General features: G+C 42.8%; 1 protein-coding gene across 2 annotated transcripts in view; it reads left to right on the plus strand.

The window, feature by feature from the left end:
• CUL4A (cullin 4A) overlaps positions 1 to 25,813 on the plus strand; it is a 75,611-nt gene that overhangs the window by 40,163 nt on the left and 9,635 nt on the right. Inside the window, exons 10-16 of one of the 2 annotated variants that reach the window (XM_074990692.1) lie at positions 8,210 to 8,328; positions 11,365 to 11,557; positions 14,769 to 14,873; positions 21,663 to 21,773; positions 23,261 to 23,346; positions 24,545 to 24,652; positions 25,459 to 25,572. In XM_074990692.1, the coding sequence (XP_074846793.1) occupies positions 8,210 to 8,328; positions 11,365 to 11,557; positions 14,769 to 14,873; positions 21,663 to 21,773; positions 23,261 to 23,346; positions 24,545 to 24,652; positions 25,459 to 25,572 (836 nt within the window). Of the gene's footprint in view, positions 1 to 8,209; positions 8,329 to 9,052; positions 9,331 to 11,364; positions 11,558 to 14,768; positions 14,874 to 21,662; positions 21,774 to 23,260; positions 23,347 to 24,544; positions 24,653 to 25,458; positions 25,573 to 25,813 lie in introns of those variants that run through there. The other variant, XM_074990702.1, reaches the window with a different exon arrangement.

The following is a 25,813-nucleotide window of genomic DNA, read 5'->3' on the forward strand; positions in this document are numbered from 1 at the left end:
ATGAGGTTAAACAAATTCCTTTTCCCCATAAGAATTAATGTAAATAGGGAGGGATAGCTTCCAGGGATTTTTTTAGCAGACAAGGCAGTAGATAAATATACAGTATAAGTTTTAAACTTCAGCTGCCACTGGTACTGGACGAGAGATAAATAAAGGTGCAGCATCGGCCCCAGAGCCATTTCTGCCTGCCAACGCCACCTGTCCCCACGCCGGGCGTGACAGCAGCTGTTGCTCACCCAGCTGCTGCTGCAGCGCAGGACATGACTGGGCAGGAGCGGCGCCGCTGGCAGGAGGTTGCAATGGCCCAAGAATCTCCTAAAAATTCAGCAGCAGATATTCCTGTGACCAGTAATGGAGAGCTTGAAGATTCACCTGAATGCAATTTTAACAGGGTAAAAAGATTTTCTTCAGTCTCTAAAATTACCACTCTATAGCTGTGTCTACACGTGCACGCTACTTCGAAGTAGCGGCACTAACTTCAACGTTAGGCAGCGAGACGTCGAAGTCGCTAACCTCATGAGGGGATCGGAATAGCGCCCTACTTCGACGTTCAACGTCGAAGTAGGGACCGTGTAGACGATCCGTGTCCCGCAACGTCGAAATTGTGGGGTCCTCCATGGCAGCCATCAGCTGGGGGCTTGAGAGACGCTGCCTCTCCAGCCTGTGCGGGGCTCTATGGTCACCGTGTGCAGCAGCCCTTAGCCCAGGGCTTCTGGCTGCTGCTGCTGCAGCGGGGGATTCATGCTGCATGCACAGGGTCTGCAACTCGTTGTCGGCTCTGTGTATCTTGTGCTGTTTAGTGCAAGTGTGTCTGGGAGGGGCCCTTTAAGGCAGCGGCTTGCTGTTGAGTCCGCCCTGTGACCCTGTCTGCAGCTGTGCCTGGCACCCTTATTTCGATGTGTGCTACTGTGGCGTGTAGACGTTCCCTCGCTGCGCCTATTTCGATGTGGTGCTGCGCAACGTCGATGTTGAACATCGACGTTGCCAGCCCTGGAGGACGTGTAGACGTTATTCGTCGCCACATCGAAATAGGCTACTTCGATGTAGGCTTCACTTGTAGACGTAGCCTATTACTATCAGAAATCCAGTCAATAAAATGCTTACATTACAAGATAATATGTAGTAAACAGAACATGGCTGGGTTGATTCCCTAGATCTTACAGTGAGCTAGATTGGTTAATATTTCATCATGTTGTAGGTAAACCTAGTGATATTCTTTCTTGTAGTTGGAGAAAAGGTTAACCTAAAAACTGTTGTATCAGAGCTTGGTCCTCCGTGATTCAGGAGCCAAATTAGTGATAATTGTTACCCAAAAGAGCCATGATAGCGTGACTTGGTTTTTCATTTACTGTAGTAATCTCTTCCCAACCAACGAAAAAATCTCAAGTGCCCAATGACAATGTTGTGGCGTGGCGAATGTAGCCCACCATCAAATAAGGCTGCTGCCCCCTCATTCTGCCTGAGATGAGGGTCTGGGATACTTGGGTCCCTGGATTATTTTGGATAATCCAGATGGTTTATGAACCATGATTTGGTCACTGTCATCCAAGGGAGCGTGACTCCTTACATCATCCCAGGGAAGACAACCCCGTGAGAAAATTCCCCACTGCCTTGTGGGTAGGTTTGGGAGATCCAAAGGCTACGGGAATAAACCCCAACAGAAAATCCAGAGTGGAAACCCTAGGGTGGTTAGCAGGGTGGATTCATCCAACCTGCTTTCCAGCATCTCCTTGCAGTCACCTCAGTTCCAAACGTACTGACTTCTGTCTTTCCTTTGGATTCAACTGGGGTGACTGAGAGGGGGATAGTGCCACTTGGGCAATGCACTTGCTCCAAACACTAGCCCAGGCAATGCAGTGTGTAAGAGGGTGGCAAATGGAGAGGACTCTCACTCCACCCTTGCTAATAGCATGGAAACAACACGGTAGTTGGCAGTTACAGGTTTTAAGCCCTCCTCAATTGGTGAATAGGAGGACGCCATGGGTCACTTTTGTCAGTGGGAGAGTCATCACACTCCACTGGTCAGCTACTGCCCACTTGAAGCTGGGCAGCCCCTGGTCAATAAGGTGCTGATCCAGTCACATCTGCCTTCCTCATTGGGTGCATGGGGATAGACCGGAAATCGAAAAGTAGATGTAAATGATGTACACTCTGTAAAACAAAATAATAAATCAACCTGCCTCTGGCTTAGTAGCTGGAATGTGCGCCCATGTGTCCGGAACTTGAATCTGCCTATGACCTTACGAACATGGACTCAATAAGTAAAACAGCAGTCATAGATCAACAGCTACACAAATTGAACATCGACATCGCTGCTCTCCAGGGCTACGTCTACACGTGCAGCCAACATCGAAATAGTCTATTTTGATGAATAACGTCTACACGTCCTCCAGGGCCAGCAACGTCGATGTTCAACTTCGATGTTGCTCAGCCCAACATCGAAATAGGCGCAGCGAGGGAACGTCTACACGTCAAAGTAGCACACATCGAAATAGGGATGCCAGGCACAGCTGCAGACAGGGTCACAGGGCGGACTCAACAGCCAGCCGCTCCCTTAAAGGGCCCCTCCCAGACACAGTTGCACTAAACAACACAAGATACACAGAGCTGACAACTGGTTGCAGACCCTGTGCCTGCAGCATAGATCCCCAGCTGCCGCAGAAGCAGCCAGAAGCCCTGGGCTAAGGGCTGCTGCCCACGGTGACCATAGAGCCCCGCAGGGGCTGGAGAGAGATCATCTTTCAACCCCCCAGCTGATGGCCGCCATGGAGAACCCAGCAATTTCGACGTTGCAGGACGCGGATCGTCTACACGGTCCCTACTTCGACGTTGAACGTCGAAGTAGGGCGCTATTCCTATCTCCTCATGAGGTTAGCGACTTCGACGTCTCGCCGCCTAACGTCGAAGTTAACTTCAAAATAGTGCCCGACGCGTGTAGACGCGACGGGCGCTATTTCGAAGTTGGTGCCGCTACTTCGAAGTAGCGTGCACGTGTAGACGCAGCTCAGGACACCAGGCTGGCAGATGCTGGGTCAGTGCAAGAAACCAACTACACTTTCTTCTAGAAGGGCTGGAGTTCAGAGGAACACCACCTCTATCGAGTTGGATTTGCTGTATGGAATAATCTGCTGAAATCTATCAATACACCCAAAGCTGAATTGAAACGCATTATGTCCCTGAAGCTCTGCACCCAGTCAGGATATGTCAACATTGTCAGTGCTTATGCACCCCTGTTGGCATCGTGCACTGAAGACAAGGAACACTTTTATTATAATCTTCAGAAAGTTATTGACTCCTTTCCAGCTGGCAGACAACTGTACATACTTGGCTACTTCAACGCAAAGGTTGGACGTGACCCTCAGTCCTGGCCAATCTGCCTCGGTCATCACGGTATTGGGAAAATGAACAAAAATGGTGAAAGGCTTCTAGAATTCAGCTCTCAGAATCAACTCTGCATCACTAATACTTTCTTTAACTGGCATCAGCTTGACCTTGTAGTGGTATGTAGGAAACATCTCAATACCGTCAGATTTACGCATATGTACCACAGTGCAGATTACGAGACTGATCACTCCTTGATCATCAGCAGAGTGAAACTTGTCCCAAAGAAATGCTATATGACAAAGGAATGTAGAAAGCCAAAGATCAATACCAGAGATGCACCAAAATGCTCTGTCTTTGCAGATGATTTCACTCGCAAAATGGAACACAAACCTGACCAACAAACTGTTGATGAAACATGGTTCAAGATGCAAAATACGAATGTGCTAAATCTGTCCTTGGAACACGTAAATTAACAAAGACTCCGTCATCATCATCATCAATAACCGTGGGCTCAGCGCCCGTTGGTATCTGTTGCCTCTCTCACTATTTCCTTCCATCTTTCCCTGTCCAGTGAGGAGTGGCTTAGTTTCTGTAGACTAGTTCTGCAGCAATCTACTATATCATCTGACCATTCTCTGTGGGGTCTGCCTCTCTATTCGAACCATTCATTATGCCAAATACCAGGGTCTTGATTTTTCGTTCGTCAGTCATTCTGCAAATATGCCCAAATAGTTGTAGCTGCTGCTTTAAAACCTTCTGCAGCAGGTTCTCTTTCGGCTGTATCTTTCTATAGACTTCCTCATTGGTGACCTTCTGCATCCATCCTATTCTCAGAATCTTTCTACAACAACTCCTTTCAAATGCCAATATACTTCTTTTCAAATCTTTTGTTATCACCTATGTCTCACGTCCGTACAACATGCTGCTGAATACACATTTTCAAAGCGCTCAGCTTCGTTCTTAAACTAATTGCTTTGCTTTTCCAGATCTTATCCATTGCCTTCAAACTCAATCTTGCTTTTGCTATTCTAATCGCTATTTCCTTCTTACAGTCTAGATCATACATTATGTTGCTCCCCACATAGGTGAACTTTTCTACATTTTCTAGTTCAATACCATCGACGCTGATCTTCCTTCCTATTTCCTTATCTCCAAATACCATTGTTTTTGTTTTATCAATGTTCATAATCAATCCATACCGCTTCCCTTCGTTGTTTAACACCTGCACCGTTTTCGCTAGCTTCTCTTCCTCTTCCTCAATGATAACTATATCATCTGCAAACCTCAAGTTGTTAATTCTTTTCCCATGCAAAGATACCCCTTCTGCCTCTTCCTTGATCTTGTCCATCGCTCTCTCCAGATGTGCAATGAAGATACTTGGCAATATTGGCTCTCCTTGTCTCATACCTCTACCTGTTTTAAACCAACTTCCCAACTCCCTGCATGTTCTCACCACTGCCTCTGCGTTATCATTGATATCCTTCAACAACTGTATCAGTCTGCTATCCACTCCGTATGACTCCAGCATTGCCCAAGTCACTTTCTGATCTGTACTGTCAAATGCCTTCTGAAAATCAATGAAGCAAGTGTATATGTTCTTGTTCTTTCGTCGAGCTTTCTCTGCTATCAGTCTTAGTGCCAATATCTGCTGTATGGCACTTCTATCTTTTCTGAACCCCGGTTGCTTGTCTGCTGTGTGTTCTTCTATCTGTGATCTTAATCTCTCAGTCACTATCATCATCAGCACCTTTGCTAGATGACTCGTTAGGGCAATCATTCTGTCGTTCTTGCACTCCAGTGTACTTCCTTTCTTGGGTATTGTCACTAGCACAGATCTTGTCCATTTCTTAAGCTCTTTCCCTTCTTTCCATGCTATATGACATAGTCGGTGTATTTTCTGAATCATGCTTTCTCCACTGTATTTGATCATCTCTCTCATGATCTTATCATTTCTGGGGCTCTTGTTGTTCTTTAGTCATTTCACTGCTTTTTCTACTTCCTCCTTCAAAATATCGGTCTCGCTCTCGATGCTCGGTGGAGAGATCTCTTTCAGTTCTTCAATCAGTCTCTCTGAGACACTCGGGTCCAGCTATGCTTTGTATAGATCGGTGCAGTATCTCTTCTGTCGCTGCACAATCTTTTCCCTGTTCATGAGCACTTCTTCATTCTCATCTTTGATCGCCATCAGATTTGGTTGCCATTTCCTATTAATATTCCTAATTGTCTTATACACCTCCCTGGTATTACATTTGCTGTAATACCTTTCTGTATCTTCACATTGCTCCTCTAACCATTTCACTTATCCTATCTGGCTGCTTTCCTTACGTCATTGCATTTCATCCTATATTGCTGTTCTGCCATCTCAGAAACATCTTTTCTGATCTTTAACGCTCTCTTCTCTAGAACCAACTTCAGTGTCTCCTGTGTAATCCACTTCTTATTGTTCTTTTCTTCTTCTGGAACAGTCTGCTTAACTGCCTCTTCTATAGCGAAGGCTATCCCTGCGACTCTCTTATCTAGGTCTTTCTCTATGGCAGTATTGTTAATCTTCTCTTCGAGCGCTGTTCTGTATGCATTCCGTGTTCCTTCCTCAGCTCATGGGAATAAGGGGACTTCGAAGTAGCGCTTCATTAGTAAACTTCGAAATGGCCATTTGCGTGGCCATTTCGAAGTTTGGGGCTAGTGTAGACGTAGCCTATATGTGCAAGTCACACAAAAGAACTTCATCTTAGAAGGAAAAGCTCTCAGACTCAAGAATGCAGAAATAGACTGACATGCGGTTATTGCAGTCGACTGTGCAAATCCAGTATTGGATGAATAAGCCAAGAGAGAAGCTGCAGACTCAAGCACTGCGCATAGATCCTCACCGCCACTGCGACCCACCATCTCTTGAGACAAAATGGGGCCATAATAATAATAATAAAAAAAAATTAAACTATTTAGTACTGTACATACTAATGATGATTGTAAAGCTTGGCTGAAGTGGTGTAGTCAGAGGGTGAAATATTTTCCAGGGAATGAATGTCTTACTGTTAAACGATAAACTAGCACTCAGCTAGTTAGTGTAGCCTTACACTCTCTAAGGCAGATGGACTGTGGCAGGTGGGAGGAAACACAACAGACCTGCTTTATGGAGATGTGGTATGGAGTGCGGGGGGCTCAGCTGGGGGAAGGGGAAGTCCTGACATCAGCACCCTGCTCCTCCTCTTCCCCTCCCCTCTGCCCTCAGCAAGCAGGAGGCTCCTAGGAGAAGCTGCAGGGCAGAGGTCAAGGAGCCAGCATGGTAGTCGGAGGAGGGGCAGCAGAACACACAGGCTGTGTCTACACTTGCATTCCTCTTTCAAAAGAGGTATGCAAATGAGGTACAAATTTGCATAACTGACACCCTCATTTGCATATTCTTATTTCGAAATAGCTTCTTTCGAAAGAAGAAAACCAGTGTAGATACTGCTCTTTCAAAAGTAAACCCCATCTTCGAAAGAATCCTTCTTCACTTTTTTTATTGGAAGAATTATTTCGAAGATGGGGTTTACGTTTGAAAGAGCAGTGTATTTTAAGTGGTCAAAGGGGTAGCAAACAGAACAAAGCAGATTACTAAGAAAATACAAACCACAAACCCTAACTAAATTCTTTAAAGATTCTTTAAAGAAAATGGTTATGACTAATCATGTCTCTTCCTAGACATTATTTCAAATAGAATCCTTCAGAAACCAGAGCTCTCCTTTCTGGCCTTTGTTTGGCAGTTCTTTCCCCACCCTTTCAATTAGACTTCCTGTTTCCAGGGGTTTTGAATATCTTTGTGGGGGGTACAGAAGTAGAAGTGAAGTGAGTTGAAGACAATCATTGTTTTCCTTCCCTGCCTTATATAGAATTCCGTAAGGCAGGCAATAGTTTTGGATCTCCCTGTGAAACAGTTCATCAAACCAAGAAGTTAGTATCAGGTGATCAGATCACCTGCTTATGTCATCGTCTGTGAGTCAGCAGCATTATGGCCGGTAAATCCTCTGTCATAGTCCATGGTACTGGCTGATGTGCTATGAAGTCCTGTCTGGGTTTTCCACTGTAGTACTTGAAGGGCTTGTTTATACTACCACCTTCCTTTGAAGGAAGGATGGTAATTAGTTGTTGGGAGTTTATGAATGAAGTGCTGCTGTGCATAGGCAGCACTTCATTAAGCAAATTCTCCCCCCGCGGCAACTCCGAAGTTTTAAACTTAAAAGTACCGGCACATGGCTAGTAAGGGGTAAGGAGTAAGGGGACTTCAGAGTTGCCCCAGCACTTTGAAGTACCAGCGGGTGCACTGTGGCCAGAAGCATGCCGGTACTTCGAAGTTTAAAACTTCAGAGTTGCCATGGGGGGAATTTGCTTAATGAAGTGCTGCCTATGCACAGCAGCACTTCATTAGTAAACTCTCAACACCCTAATTACCATCCTTCTTTCGAAGGAAAGTGGTCATGTAGACACAGCCAAAGTGTCAGTAGTAGGAGTGATTCAAAGCTGCAAATATTCCTAACTTCATCTACAAAAATGATACATGCATACATCACTAGGTCATGATATTTTCAGTGAGATCTGTTATCAACCATCTTACGTAAAGCATATCTTAGTTATACTCCTATCATAAACACATTTTCATAAAGCCTATGGAATATTATTCATATTGAAGATCTAGATTTTTAACTTTCCTGCCTAAAGTAGCAGTTAGGTGCCTAAATCTCTTTGGATCTAGTCCATAGGCACTTTTCAGGACTGATCATAACTCTTCTTTACAAAAGCTTCAATAACGCGTTAATTTTATTGATTATTTCATAGAGCCATGTGTCCTCTGTTCTATCTTAAGCTGCATTCATATCACTAAATTAAAGTTGGTTTATTCTTGTTTTAGGACTTGATAATCTGCTTGATGAAAACAGAATATCAGATCTCACCCAGACATACCAGTTGTTCAGCCGGGTAAAAGGTGGGCAGCAGATCCTTTTGCAAAACTGGAGTGAATATATCAAGGTATTTCAACATTTATTGCATCTTACTTGTCCTAATATATATGCTGTTCACAGTGGAGAGACTGTTTGGTTTTTAAAAATAAGTACAGGTTGAACGTCTCTTGTCTGGCAACTTCAGGACCTGAGCAGTGCCAGACAAGAGAATTTGCCGGACCACGGGAGGTTAATATTGTCTAGCAGCATCACCAACACTTCCATTGCTTGCTGGGCTCTTAGGAGACATTTAGGGGTAAACAACAGCTGAATAACAGCACAGAACATGGAGAGCCAGGACTGGTGGATGTAAACAAACTTTATGGGGCCACGGGAAGCTTGGCCACACCCAGGATAAGTGGTCATGTAGCTAACTAAAATCATGCCAGATTACGGATGTTGACAGACGAGGGAGCAACGGGTTAGAGAGGCTCAATCTGTAATGAGACGCAATAACACACTCACCTGGGTGCATGAAAGTGAAATTTTAAGCAGGTATGTTGGGTTTTTATTTGGTTTGTTAATGCACCCATTTTGGTCAGCATTATTCTGAAAGCTCATGAGTTGAGAAACTATGGTCTATACACATTTTGATTTAAAATTATATTTAGGTATTCATTTCTTTACAAGACTGAACAATACAAACAGTTTTTTTTTTTTAAATCAGAGCTGCATAGATTTCAAAAAATGTTGTGCTGGAAAGTTGGCAATGGTTGCCTCAAAATAAATGAATATTTCTCTGTTCTTCCTAGCACTGTAATCATGCTCCTTTGAAGCTACTGGAACATCAGATCTCCATTGATACTTCTATAATCACTGCATATTTTGTTATGCTATAAATAAATGCTGCTTGTTATAAGAGTTAACAGACTAAAGGTTTTTTAAGTTATTATTTTGAAAGTGAGAAGAATTCTCTCTGTTGAAATTTCTTGTGGTGGCTCTTAGAGGCCTCACTTCCATTGTGGTAGGTATTGTACAAACATACAGTTGTCTACTCCTTTCGAAGAACTTATAGTTTAGCACACATGGGCTACGTCTACACTAACCAAAAACTTCGAACTGGCCATGCAAACGGCCATTTCGAAGTTTACTAATGAAGCACTGAAATACATATTCAGCACCTCATTAGCATGTGGGCGGCCGCGGCACTTCGAAATTGACGCGGCTCACCCAGACAGGGCTCCTTTTCGAAAGGACCCCGGCTACTTCAAAGTGCCCTTATTCCTATCTGCTCACAGGAATAAGGGGACTTCAAAGTAGCTGGGGTCCTTTTGAAAAGGAGCCCCATCTGGACAAGCCGCTTGGCGGTGAGCCGCGTCAATTTCAAAGTGCCGTGGCCGCCCACATGCGAATAAGGCGCTGAATATGTATTTCAGCGCTTCATTAGTAAATTTCGAAATGGCCATTTGCATGGCCATTTCAAAGTTTTTGGCTAGTGTAGACATAGCCATGGAGATGCTTTCAAATTTAAGATGTGGCTGCTTGTATGATTAGAAAACTCCTGAAGTCATATGTCAGACTGTGAGGTAGTATTAGGAAAGGCATGTCAGAAACATACATGTGGTTTCTGAAGTGCTAATCTCATCATTGGTTTACTATCACCTCCAAGAAAGGAGAGAGGTTGATGTGCGTTTGAGACTGAGTGTTCCAAGAGGTAATGAGAGAAAAATCCCATGTGAATAGGATGATCTGATGCCCCTGAAAAGTTAATAAATCTCAGTCTATATGTTAGAACGAGACTCCTCTTTTGGGCAAGTTTTAATGAACTTGTACATTTCCCAGTTTTGAGGACTCCTGGAGGTGTAGTCCAGGAAGCCAAGAGCATCAGGAAGAAGCTGGTCAGAGGTGCTGGTGAATAGATGGGGGAGGGTTAGATCATTGGGAAGGTTGGACAGCTTTGAAGGGGTTAGTCCTGGGGATCTGAGACAGAGAGTACAGGGAGAATTAAGGTACCTGGGATCAAATCACTGCTGTGCCACAGATTCTCTATGTGACTGCAGACAAGTCACTTAGCCTCTGTTCCCCTTCTGTAAAATGAGGAGGGTACTTCTCTGCCACTTGGAGTGTTGTGTGAATAAGTACATTAAAGACTGTAAGTTGCTCAGATGCTATGGTAACAGGGTCCAACAGAGTATCTAGAAGTAGAGGTCTAGAGTGTGTGGACATTGGGAGCCAAGGGTTGGATTCAAGCAGGGTCAAGGCAGCATATCAAGGATCAATAGCCAGGAATTATTGCTATGGCTAGTTAAGAGGGACATCTGAGTTGTTACAGTGGCTAAGATGATAGTGAATGGAAAACTGTGGATCTGCCTTCCTGTTTCCACTGTACAGTTGCCCCAGCTTTTCACTATGGAAATCTCATCACTCAGCTTGTGACAAATACCAGATACTAACATTCTTAAGCCATCTGAAATGGGAGTGCTACCAAAAACACTGTTGTGTGGAAACTTTGATTCAGTAGACAAATAGTGTAATTCCACTGAAGAGCTGGGGCACAAGTAGAAACAAGAAAAGATGATAAAACAAGAATTTTGTCTTAAGTCAATAGCTTCCTTTCCCCTCCCCAACCCCCATCGAGTGAAAGCTAGGTTTTTTCACTTTTGCGGCCCTTGCTGACATTAGAATCTTGGAGTGACCAGAAGCAGCTAAATCATATCCAGTTATTTCTGCAAATAAATAGGTTTTTTTTTTAAGTCATGCAAAGTTTTTCATTACATTGAACATTCTTGCCACAATTTTCCACATACTTTTTTATGTAAATCATGTATTTTACTGTAAATGTGTGTGTGTGCAAACTTGTTTAATGTATTTTTGTTTAGCTTCTGTTTTAAATGTAAATTATCTCTTAAGCATTGCTGTTTTGAAATCTATTATTGTGTGTTTGAATTTTTTAGTTTTGTTTAAATTTCAGTGCATTTCTTCATCATTTTTGAACAGCTATAAGATTTCAGTTAAGTACTTCTACGATGTTTCCAATTGCTGAATTTCATAAGAGTGTATGTGTCTGTCGGGGGAGACAGGTAGCAATGAGATTTTTGATTATCAAAAGTGTTTGTTTTTACAGAACTTTGGGACAACAATAGTGGTTAATCCTGAAAAGGACAAGGATATGGTGCAAGAGCTACTAGATTTTAAGGATAAAGTGGACCATATCATAGAAGTATGCTTTCAGAAAAATGAGAAATTTATAAACTTGATGAAGGAATCCTTTGAAACATTTATCAACAAGAGACCAAATAAGCCTGCAGAATTGATAGGTATATATTTTTCTGTAAAATATTTCTAAAACCTGTAGAAAGCATAATAAGATGAAGCATACCGAGTATGCTAGTGTGATAGGAATGCAACACATAGCCCTCTAGAAGAATTGCTTTTGGAACACCAGGCAGAAATTAGTGTGGCTGTGTCATGGAATCCAGGTCAAAGTCTGGATATACCATGTCAGGTGTGTGCTCAGTCACATAAAGAAGCATGTTAACTCTTGCTATTGCTGCACCCATACTTGCTTTCACTGTCACTAGTGCTGACAGTTGCTTAAAAACTGTAGGGCTAATCTAATTTTCTAAAGTACAGTAAGTTGTTAAGCGGGGAAAGTAGCTATTAGAAAAAGAAATTTAACCATTTCTTCGGAACAGAATAGTGGCGTATTTTGTGGATGAGTCTTGCACTAGTGTTAAAATCTTAGATTCTTATACAGACTGACAGTCTGTGATAAGAAAAATATGCCTAAAAAGGAAAGGGTAGTGGACTTTTGTGGGGTAGGAATATGCCTAAGAAGGAAGGGGTAGTGGCTGTTTATTTTTGTCCCTGTGCTAAATTCATGAGAATATCAATTTAAAAGCATTCATTTATCGGAAGAGTGAGCTGTAAAGGAGAAAATTGTTCAGGACCTCAGAAGTCAGGAAAGGGAAGCATTTAGTATACATTAGAAGAAGATTATTTAAAATGTTAAGAATAAGTAATATGGGGACAGATTCATAGGTGATGTAAATTGTTGTAGCTCTGACTTTGAAGTAGGGATGTAAATTTGTGTTTAATCAGTTAAATGGCCTATGTCTACACTATGATATAAATTTGATTTTATTAAAATTATAAATCCTCACCTCCCCACCAAGTCCCCACAAAGTTGACTGAGTGCTGCCATGCTGAATTGTTGAACATTGACTGTTGCAGCAGTGTATTGTGGGATCCTATCCCGCAGTTCCCTCAGCCCCATAGCATTCTGGGTTTTTTCACTGGTGCAGTATGGGAAAAAAATGCCCTGCAAGTGGTTGTGGGTATGTGATGTTATCTTCCCACATTGCATTGCCCTCATTGCCCTCCCGTGAAAAGCAAATGGCCATTTTTTCTGAAGGAACAAAAGAAGGAAAAGTAGGGAATCCCAGGGGAAGGAAAACCAAATAAGCTTGCTTCAAACTGAATCACGTACACTGGTTGCTCAGCTGCTTTCCCCCACAGAAAGAACACATTTAGGTATGACTGTCATGCTGCCTTGGGATTACCCAGGTGCCTGTTTTATGTCAACTGGCATTCCAGCTGCTTCCCCAGAAACATTGTTTCTGAAAATGATACGGGAACAGATTACAGCTTGTATGATCCAACTACCATTCCTCCTCCCCCGCAGTCTGCAAGGGGTGTCGAAGGGTGGGTGGGGGAGTAGGTTGAAGGGTCAGTTGATAGGATCCCTTCAGCAGTCTGCTCTGGTGGGGAGCCAGCCCCAAATGCCTGCAACTGTGGGGCCAGCCCCCACACAGTCTCCAAGGGGTGGGTGGGGGCGTAGGCTGATGGGCCAGTTGTCTTGGTCCCTTCAACGGTCTGCTCTGGTGGAGGGGGGGCCGGCCTGATACCATTCAAATTCATGGGCTTCCTGTTACCTAACTTCCTGCACACCTGGAAAGCATCGGAGGTGCAACAGGCCAGAATGGACAACTCTGGGGCATTGTGGGATACATGTGGGACTCCTGAAGGTTGCTGAATCTGGTTTAAATGGAAGCTGAGTACACACTACCATTAATCTGAACACTTATTGTCGAACTTCTTGTTACTCCTGCTTGGTTATCAGAGTAAGAAGACCAGCCATAGCTCCCCCTAAATTCGAAATAATAGTATTTGATGTGTGAACAGTCACAATTTAAAATTGAGCCAAGTGCCTCAGATTCAAGTTTAGGCTGTAGTGTAGACATACTCTTAAATGCCAGGTTTAACCGGTTAATGAACTATATGGATGAGGGTGGCTGGAGTGGCCCCTCTGCTTTGCACAAAGAGCTTCTCTGGCCAGGCTGGAGCACCCCCTGCCTGCAGCACTCCAGGAGCTGGGGATTGCTGTGGCTGGTGTGGCTCCAGCATGGCTGGAGCAGCCCCCATCTGCAGTGGCTTGGCCCAGGAGCATCGCCAACAGGGGCACTCCAGCCTGGCCAGAACAATCCCCATCTGCAGTGGCCCTGGGCATGGGGTTACTCCAGCTGGGCTGGAGCACCCTTGTTCCCTGGCATGCCATACTTCAGGCCAGACAGAGCAGCCTCTACCCTCAGCAGTGGAGCTGCTCTAGCCCAGTCAGGTTGGAGCGCCCCCACTGATGGTGACCCCTCAGAGCTGGAGCAACCCCTGTCCACAGCTGGCGCGCAGGCGTTTCAACCCCTACTGGTTAACCCATTGAATGTTAATATCCCTACTTTGAAATCAGTGGAGCTACTACAATTTACGTTAGCTGAAGATCTGCCCCTAAGTTTCTGTCCATATCATACTCTTTTGCTTTTGCCTGCTAACCTGAAAAGTGGCTTCTTAAAAAATTTCTTTCTGTAGCAAAGGTGACTAAATGCTATTTGACTTCTGCAAGCAGTGAAATGGGCTATTGCCGCTTGTGAATACTATATCCTAAACTGTTCTTAATGGCTTCCTTCTCGTCCCACTGACATGTAACCTAGAGACACCAAGTAGGGATATTTATATGGCTTTCTATACTTTCAATTAAAATTCATTGTGTTGTCTTCTTTCTTTCTACATTATTGAGCTACTAACATGAAAGCATCGCTTCTGGTTTAAATTTTAGTGAGAATCAGAGGGCACAGTAAAGTTCACAAAAATAGTTGTCTTTGTGTTGTTTATTTTTGTTTCTCATATAATACATTCATATGCATTGTAAAATTCCAAAACATTGTCTATCAACAAGTAATGTTCTTGTAGTGAACACAACATGAAAATTCTAGTGTTTTAGTACATTAATTTTAAAGCTAATTTGCTGTATTAATCTTTATCTTAATCAGTTTCTTTGTGGCATCATTTTTCTACTATTAATGTAATACCTGAATATAATTCCATTGACTTTTTAGGAGGGAAAACTGATTACAAAGCAGAACATTTGGCAATTCATCAGTGCTTTAAAATCTAGTCATATTAAAAGTGAAAACATTCCAATAAGTTTAGAGGGATTTTTATTTTGAGCTCCTCAATGTTTTTATTTGTTTATAGCAAAACATGTGGATTCAAAGTTAAGAGCGGGAAATAAAGAAGCAACAGATGAAGAGCTAGAAAGAATCCTTGACAAAATCATGATAATATTCAGATTCATTCACGGTAAGAAATGTTTAAATGTAAGAGAGGTTTAAAATTGATGTGATTAAAATGTGATCTTCAGTGCTACTGCTAGAATTGTTAATTAAGTGCAACAGTGACAAACTTGTCACACATTTGTTAAGAGTCTATAGGCTGGGATTACAGTAGAGAGACAATGTCAGTGAAACTTCTGCACAAAGACCAAAGGTTAAAAATGGCCGCAACTACGAAGCTGGAAGGGTCACTGACAGCATTTTTCCTCTCACTGCTTCCCTCCTTTGGTCTCCTAGCACAAGAGTGGCCAACCAGTTAGGGACTAAGAGCTACGGATAGAGTACAAAGAGCCACGTATTATATGTTTATTTTTATCTACCTATGTATAGATAGATATATAATATACCTCTTCTATAGACAGGTAAAAATATATAATACATAGCTCAGTGCCCTCCCAGTTCTCCAGATCCAGGCACCCCCAGCCCTCTGCTCTAACCCAATTCCCCTCCCCTCCTCCAGAGCCAGGCACCCCCAGCTCTCCACTCTATCCCAGTTCCACTCCTCTCCTCCAAAGCCAGCTCTCCGCTATAACCCAATCCCTGTCCATTCTCCCAGAGATAGGAACTCTCAGCCCATCCCCCGCTCTAGCTCAGTGCCCCTCCCACACCCCAGAGCCAGGCACCCCCAGTCTCCCACTCAAACTTGATGCCAGTGACTCGCCAGAACCACTGCCAGCGCCTCTGCCACCCCGTGCTTCTCCCACCAAGTGCTGGGGTACAAGCGCAGAATGGCGGACAGCACTCCTGGCGCAAGGCTCCAAGCAGGAGCTACATTTAATTGCTCAAAGAGCCGCAGGTTGTCCACCCCTGTCCCTGATAGAGTAAATGGGAGCCCAGCAAACAGTGGCTCATCCTTTTCATCCCCAATCCTTCCCTTACATAGGGATGCAAACACAGTGAGTCAGGGTACAGAGAAGAGAGGATGGCACTGTACTATTGAACAGTTTACTTCAGTGCACTTTGCAAAAATGACTCTGTGCCAACCAGTGAAAAGGATAATCATATTAGCTGGTCATTTCTGCTAAAATGAACAGTAGGAAGAGCATATCACCATGTCTAATTGAACTACCTGTTCATTGTTTTAGGGGAAAAATGGGTTAAATCCTAAATATCTGAACTGGAGAAAAAGCTATTTATGTCCCAATAGCTGAATTTTCAAACATTTTGCACTTTGTAGAGAGGATGTAAGCAAGGGTGCCCTCTTTTTTCCCCTTCTTTGCTCTTGCTATGGAACTATTTTCTAAAATTATTATCAAGTAGCAGCCTAGACAGCAGATATTTGGAGACTGATTTTTTGTTTATCAAAACCAAGAAAATTCCAGCAAAGGTGATGAAGGAAGCACATATTCTGAGGCTAAGAGATTAATCTTTGTAAATTTAAAATGCTAAGTATGAAACTGTGACTCAATTTTCTGTTTATCATCTTTCTTTTAATATATGCATATATATAATCTTAAAGCTTTTAAATTAACTTAAAGGCTAGATCAAAATACTAATATGTCTGTTTTGTGAAGCCTAGTACATAGGTCACACCAGGACACTGCTGGTCCTCTAAGGGCAGGAGTAGCTAAGCACTGAAGTTTGTGGGTCTCAGATATTATGAGACCTTTAGTAACTAGCTTTTTCTCTTCATATCTTTGACCATAGACTCCCAAGCACTCCCTCCTCTCTTCTGAGCATCTCACCCACTAATAAAGTTGCATGGCTAGTCTATATAACCAAACCACATTACCCATGGGAGAGAGGTCCAGGTTGTTCTTGAGTGTCTCTATGCTCGGATATCTGAAATAGAACTGCTGGGGTAGTGTTGGGTTCCTCTCAGTAGAGCCCAGTGATGGAGTCTGCCAGGGTTTGGGGGAACAATACTTTCAGGAAGCCATGTATTGCCTGGAGGAAAAGTGGACCCTGCATCTGAAGCATACTCCTGGCACCTCTGCACCAAGGGGTGGTGGATCCTGAAACCTAAGGAGAGGATCTGGGGAAGGCCTGATGGAAAGAGTAAAGATTTGTGGACATTTATAAAACTTTCATGTTTAAAGGACTATTTGCAGAGCCTAATGAGATGTATACCAAAAGCCTGAGGAGGAGGTGTGTACAGAAGAGGCTTTCTGAAATGTAGAAGGGCCTATTTTGTGTACTAATAGACAAGACTCCAGGAGGAAAGATAATTATGATATTTTTGGCAAATACAATTTTCTGTGATTAAGTGACTAAAGCTGACCAAGAGGTGAAAAAATTAAATCATCAGCCACACTTGGACACTGAGGAAAGATTGCTACCATAATACGGTAAATTAAGAAAATCCAGATCACAAAATTGTGTGCAGCACTCTTAGCAGGGTTTATCGGCATGGCTCCATCTGCTTACCTGTTTTTTCCATTTTGGATGTCAAAACTCCATTGGCACATATCTATCTTGATGTTCCAGCTGTTTTGCCCGTTACCATCTGCTCTCTCAGCGGCTGCTTCTGTGTCGGAGGGAGATCTCCATTTACTGGGGAGAGTTGCATCTCTTTAGACTCAGACCATGAGACACCAAGGTCGCATTACAGAACTTGTTCCAGAGACTAAAAATCTGAATGTTATGACTGGCACCCTTACGAGGAAACCCCACATAATAATAACTCCAGTGGGCTTAGGGGCATCTTGAACTGTTCCAAGGGAGCCTAGACCTGGCCCTGCAGATTTCTAAGACCAGCATCTGATGAAGTGAGTCTGTGCTCACGAAAGCTCATACTCAAAACTTTTCTCTTAGTCTATAAGGTGCCACAGGACCCTTCGTTGCTGTTATAGACCTCCATCAGCATTCCAGTCTATAAGTTCACCTTGATCCATCCTATATACCTGTAGAGAAGCCCCCTCTGCTGTCCCTCAGCTTCTTCCTTTGTTGAGCCTAAAGAAGAGGGGAAGATAATGGTGGTGGGGGTAGATTCTTTCATGCTTCCCAACCCCAAATACTTATTTTTTCCCCACTCTGGATGAGGTTATCAACTTGGAATCAGAAGCTCTTCTGGAGGATTTTAAAATTCCAGGGCTTTCTGAGAAGAGTGTTCATATCTTTGGGAGTACAGATAGTGCTTCTGCAAGATAACCACACAAGCTCCTAGATACCTTACAGGTCTTTGCCCCAAGAATGATCACCTTTCCTATTACTGAAGCCTTTGCTGGAATCAGTTCAGATCCTTCTGGCAGATGCCAGCTTCTATCCTGTCCACTGCCAGAAGTTCTAACAAGTTCCTTGGCAAGACTTTGATTATTTCTCTATCATCCAATTCCTGACTCCCTTGAGATTCTGGCAAGTGTTAAGTGTGCCAGACAGTCTCAATCCAAGGACATGAATGACAAGGGGTTTGAAAAACTGGACTTATATGGCAGGACGGCCTGTACCATATCTGTCTTAAATGAGTGTCAAATTGCCGGGAACAGTTATTCAGTTCAGAGAAGCATATTTGGCTAGAATTTCAGAAGGATGCCTCACTTCCTGTGCTGTTCATCAAGCCTCTGTATAGTATTTATATCCACATCATGAACCAGTTGGTTTAAGTTACGATGAACAATACCACTACCATGTTTTATGTGAACAAGCAAGGGGTCATCTCAGCTGGTCCAACAAGAAATTTGTCTCTGGAATCTCTGTGTAAGAAACAAGGTCTCACTAAAAGCTTTACATTCCAGGGATGAGGAACACTATTACAGATTCCCTCTGTAGAAATTTGACCAACACAAGTTGTGCATCAGGATGGATTTTCTACTCCGGATCTTTCAACAGTGGGTGTACCCAATAGTAAATTTATTTGTGATCAACTTCCACACAAGATGCAGGGGATTTTGATTCAGCATGGGCTGCAGCACAAGTTCTATGTTCGATGCTTTTCTTCTTCCCTGGTCCATTCGTTTGCTTTATGCATTATTTACCCCACCTCCCACCCCTATCCATCACCAGTACCTCACATTCCAAGAATGCTCTGGAAAGGAGAAAAGAGACAAAGCAACATAAACTCTTGTGGCACCAGCTTGGCCATGATGACAATGTTGGTTGATGGATATATCAGCTCTATCAGGCCAGTGACAATTTTAGCCTTGTCAGAGATCTCTAGTGTCAAAACCAGGACAAGTCTCTGAAACCCAACTTTCAGTCTCTCCACCTCACTGCATGGATAATTTCAGGTTGAATGAGTATGAGAGATTTGGTCCTGAAAAGTTTTAAGACCTAGTAAGCAGCAGAATGGAATCCACCAGGGCCACATATGCCAGCAGTTCTCAGTCTTCAAGGGGGCCACAGGGACCCCAAAGCTAAAACTCACAATCTGAACCTCAGGAGCTGAAGTCAGGATCTGGGGGGGTGCAGTGAAATCCTGACCCCTGGACCCTCCAGGGGGTTGAAGCCCTCATCCCTGCTCACCCCTCCCTCCCACAGGGTTGCAGCTGGGAGCTGTGGGGTTAAATCCTAGAGTGCAAACTCTGATGCTCTCTGTGGGGCAGAAGCCCTGAGCCTTTGGGCAGAGTTGTGGGGCATAGAGGGCACTGTTTGTCCAAACTGTAGCAGTGCAGTCCCTGGGTAGCTCCTCCCCGTCTCCTTCTTTCCTCCCCGCCAGCTAGGTCAGAGGTGGGAGTCAGAGCCGGGAGTCAGAGCCAGGGAGTGCAGGGCAGCTATTGCTTTGGCTGGTGCCATGTAGCAGGCAGCTGTAGCATTCCCTCTTCTCCTGCTGCTGATGCCCATGAGTGAAACTATTCCTCTGCTCCCAGCCCTGTTTGTTCCCACAGAGGCAGACCTAAGATCTGTCCTTGTGGGCATCCTGACCATTCAGATAGCAGAGCCCTCCTGGAAACAGGGAGCCCTCCTGTCATACAACCTGTAGAACTCCTCTCCCTGTACTATTAACTGCACCCTGAGCTACCCTCCTAACTGCACACAGCCTTTAGAAACCCCTTTCCTTGCACTCCAAACTACCCCTCCTGGCCACATACAGCTTCTGCCTTCTCCTCCCTGCACTCTGAGCAACTTCTTGCCTACACATAACCCTTAGCTGCCCCTTCCCTTCACCCTAAGCAATTTTCAAGCTTTTTGATCTGAGCCCCCACCTACTGTTTTATAATTTTTGCCCCCCACCTCCCAAGCCCAGCAGGCTGAGTGGGCTTTTGATGTGATTTCAGGGGTGGACGTGCTACTCTCTCCCTGCACTCCACCATATGGAGGTTGGTTCAAGCCCTCCTGCCCGCCCCCGCCCAAATAGAAATCAAACTGTACCTACACCCAATGTCCCTTCCCCAACCCCCCGCCTCCCTGCCCATCCTCATCGGGTCCTGGAGTTTTTATAGTATGTTGTGGGGGACAGAAAGAGAGAGATTGAGAACCTCTGATATATGTAACAAAATGAAAGAGGCCTTTGATCTGGTACAATCCCACCATTATTTCCTCCTTATACAGATGTCACACAAACACTGCACATTGTATCTGAAATCATATGGCATTGCAGTCAGGTCAGTAAGAATCCTCTTCCCTTCTTCTCAGTGGTACCATATGACTTTTCCATCCTTTCTTTCTGATACACCCTTAAGAAATCTGGAAATGTGTTTCTACCTCTTGTGTCTTTTTCAGTACTTTTGTGGGACTCAGTCTAGTCCTATCCAAATTTAAAGATTCTCCCTTTGAACCTCTGGCAACAATTTTCCTACAGCTACCTACGATGACAGTGTTTGTGGTTGCAATCTCCTCTGGAATGAGATTTCCACATATTCCAACTCTTGACTATCTTTTATAGTCATCCGTAAAGACAACATATTGCTGTATGTATACCAAAGGTAGTGTCAGCTTTTTCTACCTCAACCCCCAACACTTCCAAAGCTGATCAAAGTCTTGACTTCTTGAAAGTTTGCAGAGTTTTGGCATTCTGCCTGGGTTATACAGTCATTCATATCCTCACCCAGGCTCTTTATGGCCTATTCTGAAAGAGTTAAAAATCACCCTGGTACAGCTCTACTCATCTCTTATTGGCTTTTGGGGTGCAGGGTCATGTCAGCTGGTCCAACAAGCAATTTGTCTGTGAAATTTCTGTACAGCTTTATTATGGTCTGGCTAAAGTCTCTTCCTCCACTAAGGTTAGCAACAAGGGCTCAGGTCATTTCATCAGCCTTCTTGAGCAATGTTTTTAGACATGTGCAAGGCAGCAGCACGGTCATCTTTACGTACCTTCTTCAGATACAACACTATTTCTCAAACTTCATGAGACAAGATCAACTTTGCTAATTTAATCTTATGATCTCTTTTTCAAATAATCCAAAGCCTTATCACCTGTAAGAAAAAGTACTTGTCAGTCACCTAAAGTGGAATGCATATGCACACAACCAATCAAAGGAGTCAAAAATGCATACTTTACCTGTGTCGTATTGTTATTCTTTGAGATGTGCTCAGCACACATTTTGCATAAGCTCTCCTACTTTTTCCTCTCTTCAGATGTTAGTCTGTATTGTGAGGGAACAGCAAGGAAATGGCAATAATTCTCACCTTTGGTGAGGTATGTGGGCAGCCTAGTGCAGGCAAGAATCTGCAACTCATGATTTGGGAGCAAGTATGATTTTAGCAAAACGTATGTGTACTCAGCACATCTCAAGGAACAACAGTTACTGTGCAGATATGTAACTGTTTTCTACTTTTCAGCAAGTCCAAAAAAAGGAAACTCTGTATAACTGAAGTTAAGGAGTAAAGGTGTAATGTCTGGTTTCTCAGTGTTGTTTGTTTTTGTTTACTCTTCATACAGGTAAGGATGTGTTTGAGGCATTTTATAAGAAAGATTTGGCCAAAAGATTGTTGGTTGGAAAAAGTGCATCCGTAGATTCTGAGAAATCAATGTTGTCAAAACTTAAACATGGTGAGTAATTCCAAACATTGCATATTTTACTTCCTTTATTTTTTAAATCTGAAACTTTATATTAAAGTGCATAGGGGCTGGAACTAGGGGTGCAGGAGGTGCTGCAGCCCCCCGTGACTTGAAGCGGTTTCTATTATATCCAGGGTTTACGGCTTGGTTCAATGCCTCTCAGCACTCCCACTGTACAAATTATTCCCATCTCCCTGTTAAAGTGACAGGCTAGAATTTCAAAACACCTGAGCATCCTAGAGTGCCTGCTGTTCAGAATGGGAACTGCTGATTGCGCTGTACTCAATGAAATGTGAAAGTTTAATTTAGGTGCCTAAATGGGAGTGGAGTTAATTTGGAAATATATGACATTAAGCTGTAGCTGTGATGTGGTTTTGGAACTTTTGAGAACAGACTAATATTTTTCTGATTGGTCCAGGAGAGGGCTGACATTACATGGTTTTGGGAACATTTGGAACGGGCATTGTGTTAGGGTCATCCTGCAAGTGTCATAACAGGGCTAGTGGAAGCCAGTGTGGGGTTGTGGCTACTGATGGCTACTAGAGTCAGAGCTGCTGAATCAAGGTGGTCTTACACACACAGGTTCAGGGTGTGACCTGCCTGCTGATAGTGCAGACATGGCTTCACAGCCAGACTAGCAAGTTCTTTCAAAATATTTTTCAAAAGAAGGGTCTCTTTCAAAATGTCCAGTGCGGCATCTACACACAATAAGTGTTCTTTCGAAAATAAATTGAAAGAATATGGCACTCCTTTTGAAAGCACTCTTCCACTCCCATTTCAGGAAGAATGCCTTCTTTTGAAAGCTTCCTTCGAAAGAAAATGTGTGTCGACGCTCTGTGGGCCCTTTTTTCAAAGGAGCAGTCCTCATGGCGCCTGATTTTTGGATCCTTGTCCTGTTCTTTCAAAAGAGCAGGGGCTGTGTGGGCTTTCTCTTTCGAAAGAGCAGATCACTCTTTTGATCTGCTTTTTTGTGTGTGGACGCACCCTTTCAAGAGATCTTCCAGAAGGGCTCCTTTCGAAAGATTGCTGTAGTGTAGATGTAGCCTCAGTGTCCCACACTGGGAGCTATAGCAGCAAAGCATTATGAGCACCCAGGCTTGCAGGGCAAACGGTGACAACCCCTCACTGGTTTGGGTTTGCACTTGAACCCTGTCACAAGTGGTGTAATTAGGCAGGAGTTACACACAGTTTGCTATTTTAATTGAGGTTTACACTTCAAGCACTGGTAAAAGGGTTTGAAATAATTCTCAAATGAAAAGGCTACAGACAATTAAAAGGTACAATTTCATTATTTTCTGTTTATTTTTAGTAAGGGAAATAGAACAAAGGAAAGCATAAAGATGAGTAATAAGTAGAAAGGGAAAGAGCCTGACTTACCTAGGTTTGCATCCCAAGGCCCATCACGGTGGCTCAACATTAAGGTTTGATTACTTGTTTTATGTTTATTGCAACCATGAATACTTTAATTTACGTGACAGAATGTGGTGCTGCTTTCACCAGCAAACTGGAGGGAATGTTCAAGGATATGGAACTTTCAAAAGATGTCATGATTCAATTTAAGCAGGTAAGTTTAACTTTGCTTATGCATGGTATATTTACACTAGCTAAAATGATGTCATATAGTTTTACTGAATTAAACCATGACAAACCATAAATTGTTTATAGTGTAGCACTAAGATCAAGTGTAGTGTCTGCTCTACTAGATGGGATAGGTATTCTGTGAAGTGGCCGATGAACCTCATGTTGAGCCCATGTAATGTCTGGCTGCTGTGGTCATCTGATTCTACAGGGAGAAACGGGAGTGCTTACTGGAAGGCTCGGTAATGCTTAGGATATGTTTTGTTCCGTGGCCTCAGTGCCGCAAGCATTTTCTGCTTCTTTCAGTCTGTTCTTCTCACTTTAATATCAGCTGGGATGTTATCTGGCCATACAGTTTCGTTTCATTTTGTTTTGACTCATAATAATAATAAAGCCTGAATATAGTGCTGTCACAAAATTTATTATTAGACGTATATCTAAAAGTGATGTTAAGGCTCCATTTTTTCATAAGAGATTTATTACCAGGCTGTCACTAGTTCAGTCTGAATGACTTATATCTAGTGGTGACTGTCCTTGTGCCATACACTGGATTGTTGCTGATAAGTTCTCTAGATGCCCAGCCCAAGTGCTATCTGGGCTGCATTTCTTTCAAAATGTACCACCATGTATTTTCTTAATATCCCTTAAATGTGTTTGTGTGGATTCTTTTAAATTCCTTTGGCTCTGAAGTCCTTTAGAAGAACAGATCTAATAGTCATCTCGTCTATTTTGTTCCCAACTTTCAAGATGGTGTGAATTACCTATGTATGTAGTGTGCTTTGCATGATTTCAAGACAGTAGGAGCAAGAGCATTTTCTAACCATAGCCATCTACTCTAGACAAATTCCTGCTGCTCTACATAATTTCCAACTGCAATCAACATTTTAAAAAATTTAAGACTGTCTATGTTTGGTGTAGGGCATTACTTGTTTATATTGCACGGTGCTCCAAGGCATTTTTAATTAGAAGTGCATTATAAATTCAGCTTCAGCTAGCTGTTTGGCAAGTCATTAAAACTCCCAGAATTAATTCACTGTGCCAAAAATTAATTCATAGTTTAAAAAAAATCAGTACTCAAGATAGTAATTTACAGGTGCCACATACTTTTTCCAAGTTTATTTTTAATTTATTGTGATAACAGGATTTTAACAGAGTTGTGGTTTTTTAATTTAATTGTATTTCAGTATATGCAGAACCAAAGTAATCCAGGCAACATAGACCTGACAGTAAATATACTTACAATGGGATATTGGCCAACCTATACACCTGTGGAAGTCCACTTACCTCCAGAGGTGAGTCTGAGAACAAGAATTTGCTGTCTATTATGGTAGAAGGGTAGAAATCTCAACATTAATTTTGCCTAACATCCAGTTCTAACGGTTTTCAATTACTTGCAACTAGATACTCCTGAGGAAATTTTGCATCCCTCCTCCCCAAAAATTCTGCACACAATATTTTAAAATTCTGCATTTTTGTCAGTAAATAAATAAATGTTGAGGCTCAAGCACAGCAGTTGGAAGCACAGGCCACCGACTGCAAATAGGTAGCAAATCACCCTGCAGCCCCACCTTCCTCCCACCTGCCTCCCTGCAGGATATGGACTCAGTGGTGAGGTCACACTTGATCCTTACACAGCACAAGGCCAGGCCTGCCCCCAAAACACACAGTGGGTCTGCCCCTCCATGCCAAACACACTAGAGAGTTCAATGGGGAGTGGGACTTTTAAGAACCTTCTCTCCTCTGTTTCTCCTCTGACTTCATCAAATGTGGGGAACAGAAGGTGGTAGGTCCAGGATGAAAACACCATTTTGATATATGTCGTTATTCTTTTAAAGGTAATTTGGGTTTATATGGACTGAAATTTATTTAATTTCAGGAAAATTATCTGAACCATATCTCTGGCATCAATTTTTGCTCTGTTTAAACTGACATAAATGAGGGCATATTTGGCCATTGAACTTTGTTTGTGTGTAAACTTTTGTTTTAAATATTAAGTTTAAGATAAGCCTAACACACTGCTTTTGTGAAAACTAGTCAATGAAATTGTTTGTTACAAGATAGGCTAATTATTTTGCCTCTTTTTCTTCTTCATTTACAGATGGTTAAGCTTCAAGAAGTATTTAAGACCTTTTACCTTGGAAAACACAGTGGTCGAAAGCTTCAGTGGCAGACCACTTTAGGGCATGCTGTCTTGAAAGCAGAATTTAAGGAAGTATGTTTGCTTATATAATGCTTAACCATCTGCTATAATTAAAATAACTTTTTTGGAATGTCTTGCATTTTTAAGCATTAAATTCATTAATAAATCATTAATTAAATAATTAAGCATTAAATTCATTAATAAATCTTTTCTGCAGACAAAACTAGAAATAGAATCGAGCAATATTCTACATTAACTACCTAGAAAGTGTGTGTTTTCTTTGCTATTTATGCAGAGTATGGTATTTTAATTA

Source organism: Carettochelys insculpta, chromosome 1, assembly GCF_033958435.1.
Source record: "Carettochelys insculpta isolate YL-2023 chromosome 1, ASM3395843v1, whole genome shotgun sequence".
Taxonomy (NCBI): Eukaryota; Metazoa; Chordata; order Testudines; family Carettochelyidae; genus Carettochelys; species Carettochelys insculpta.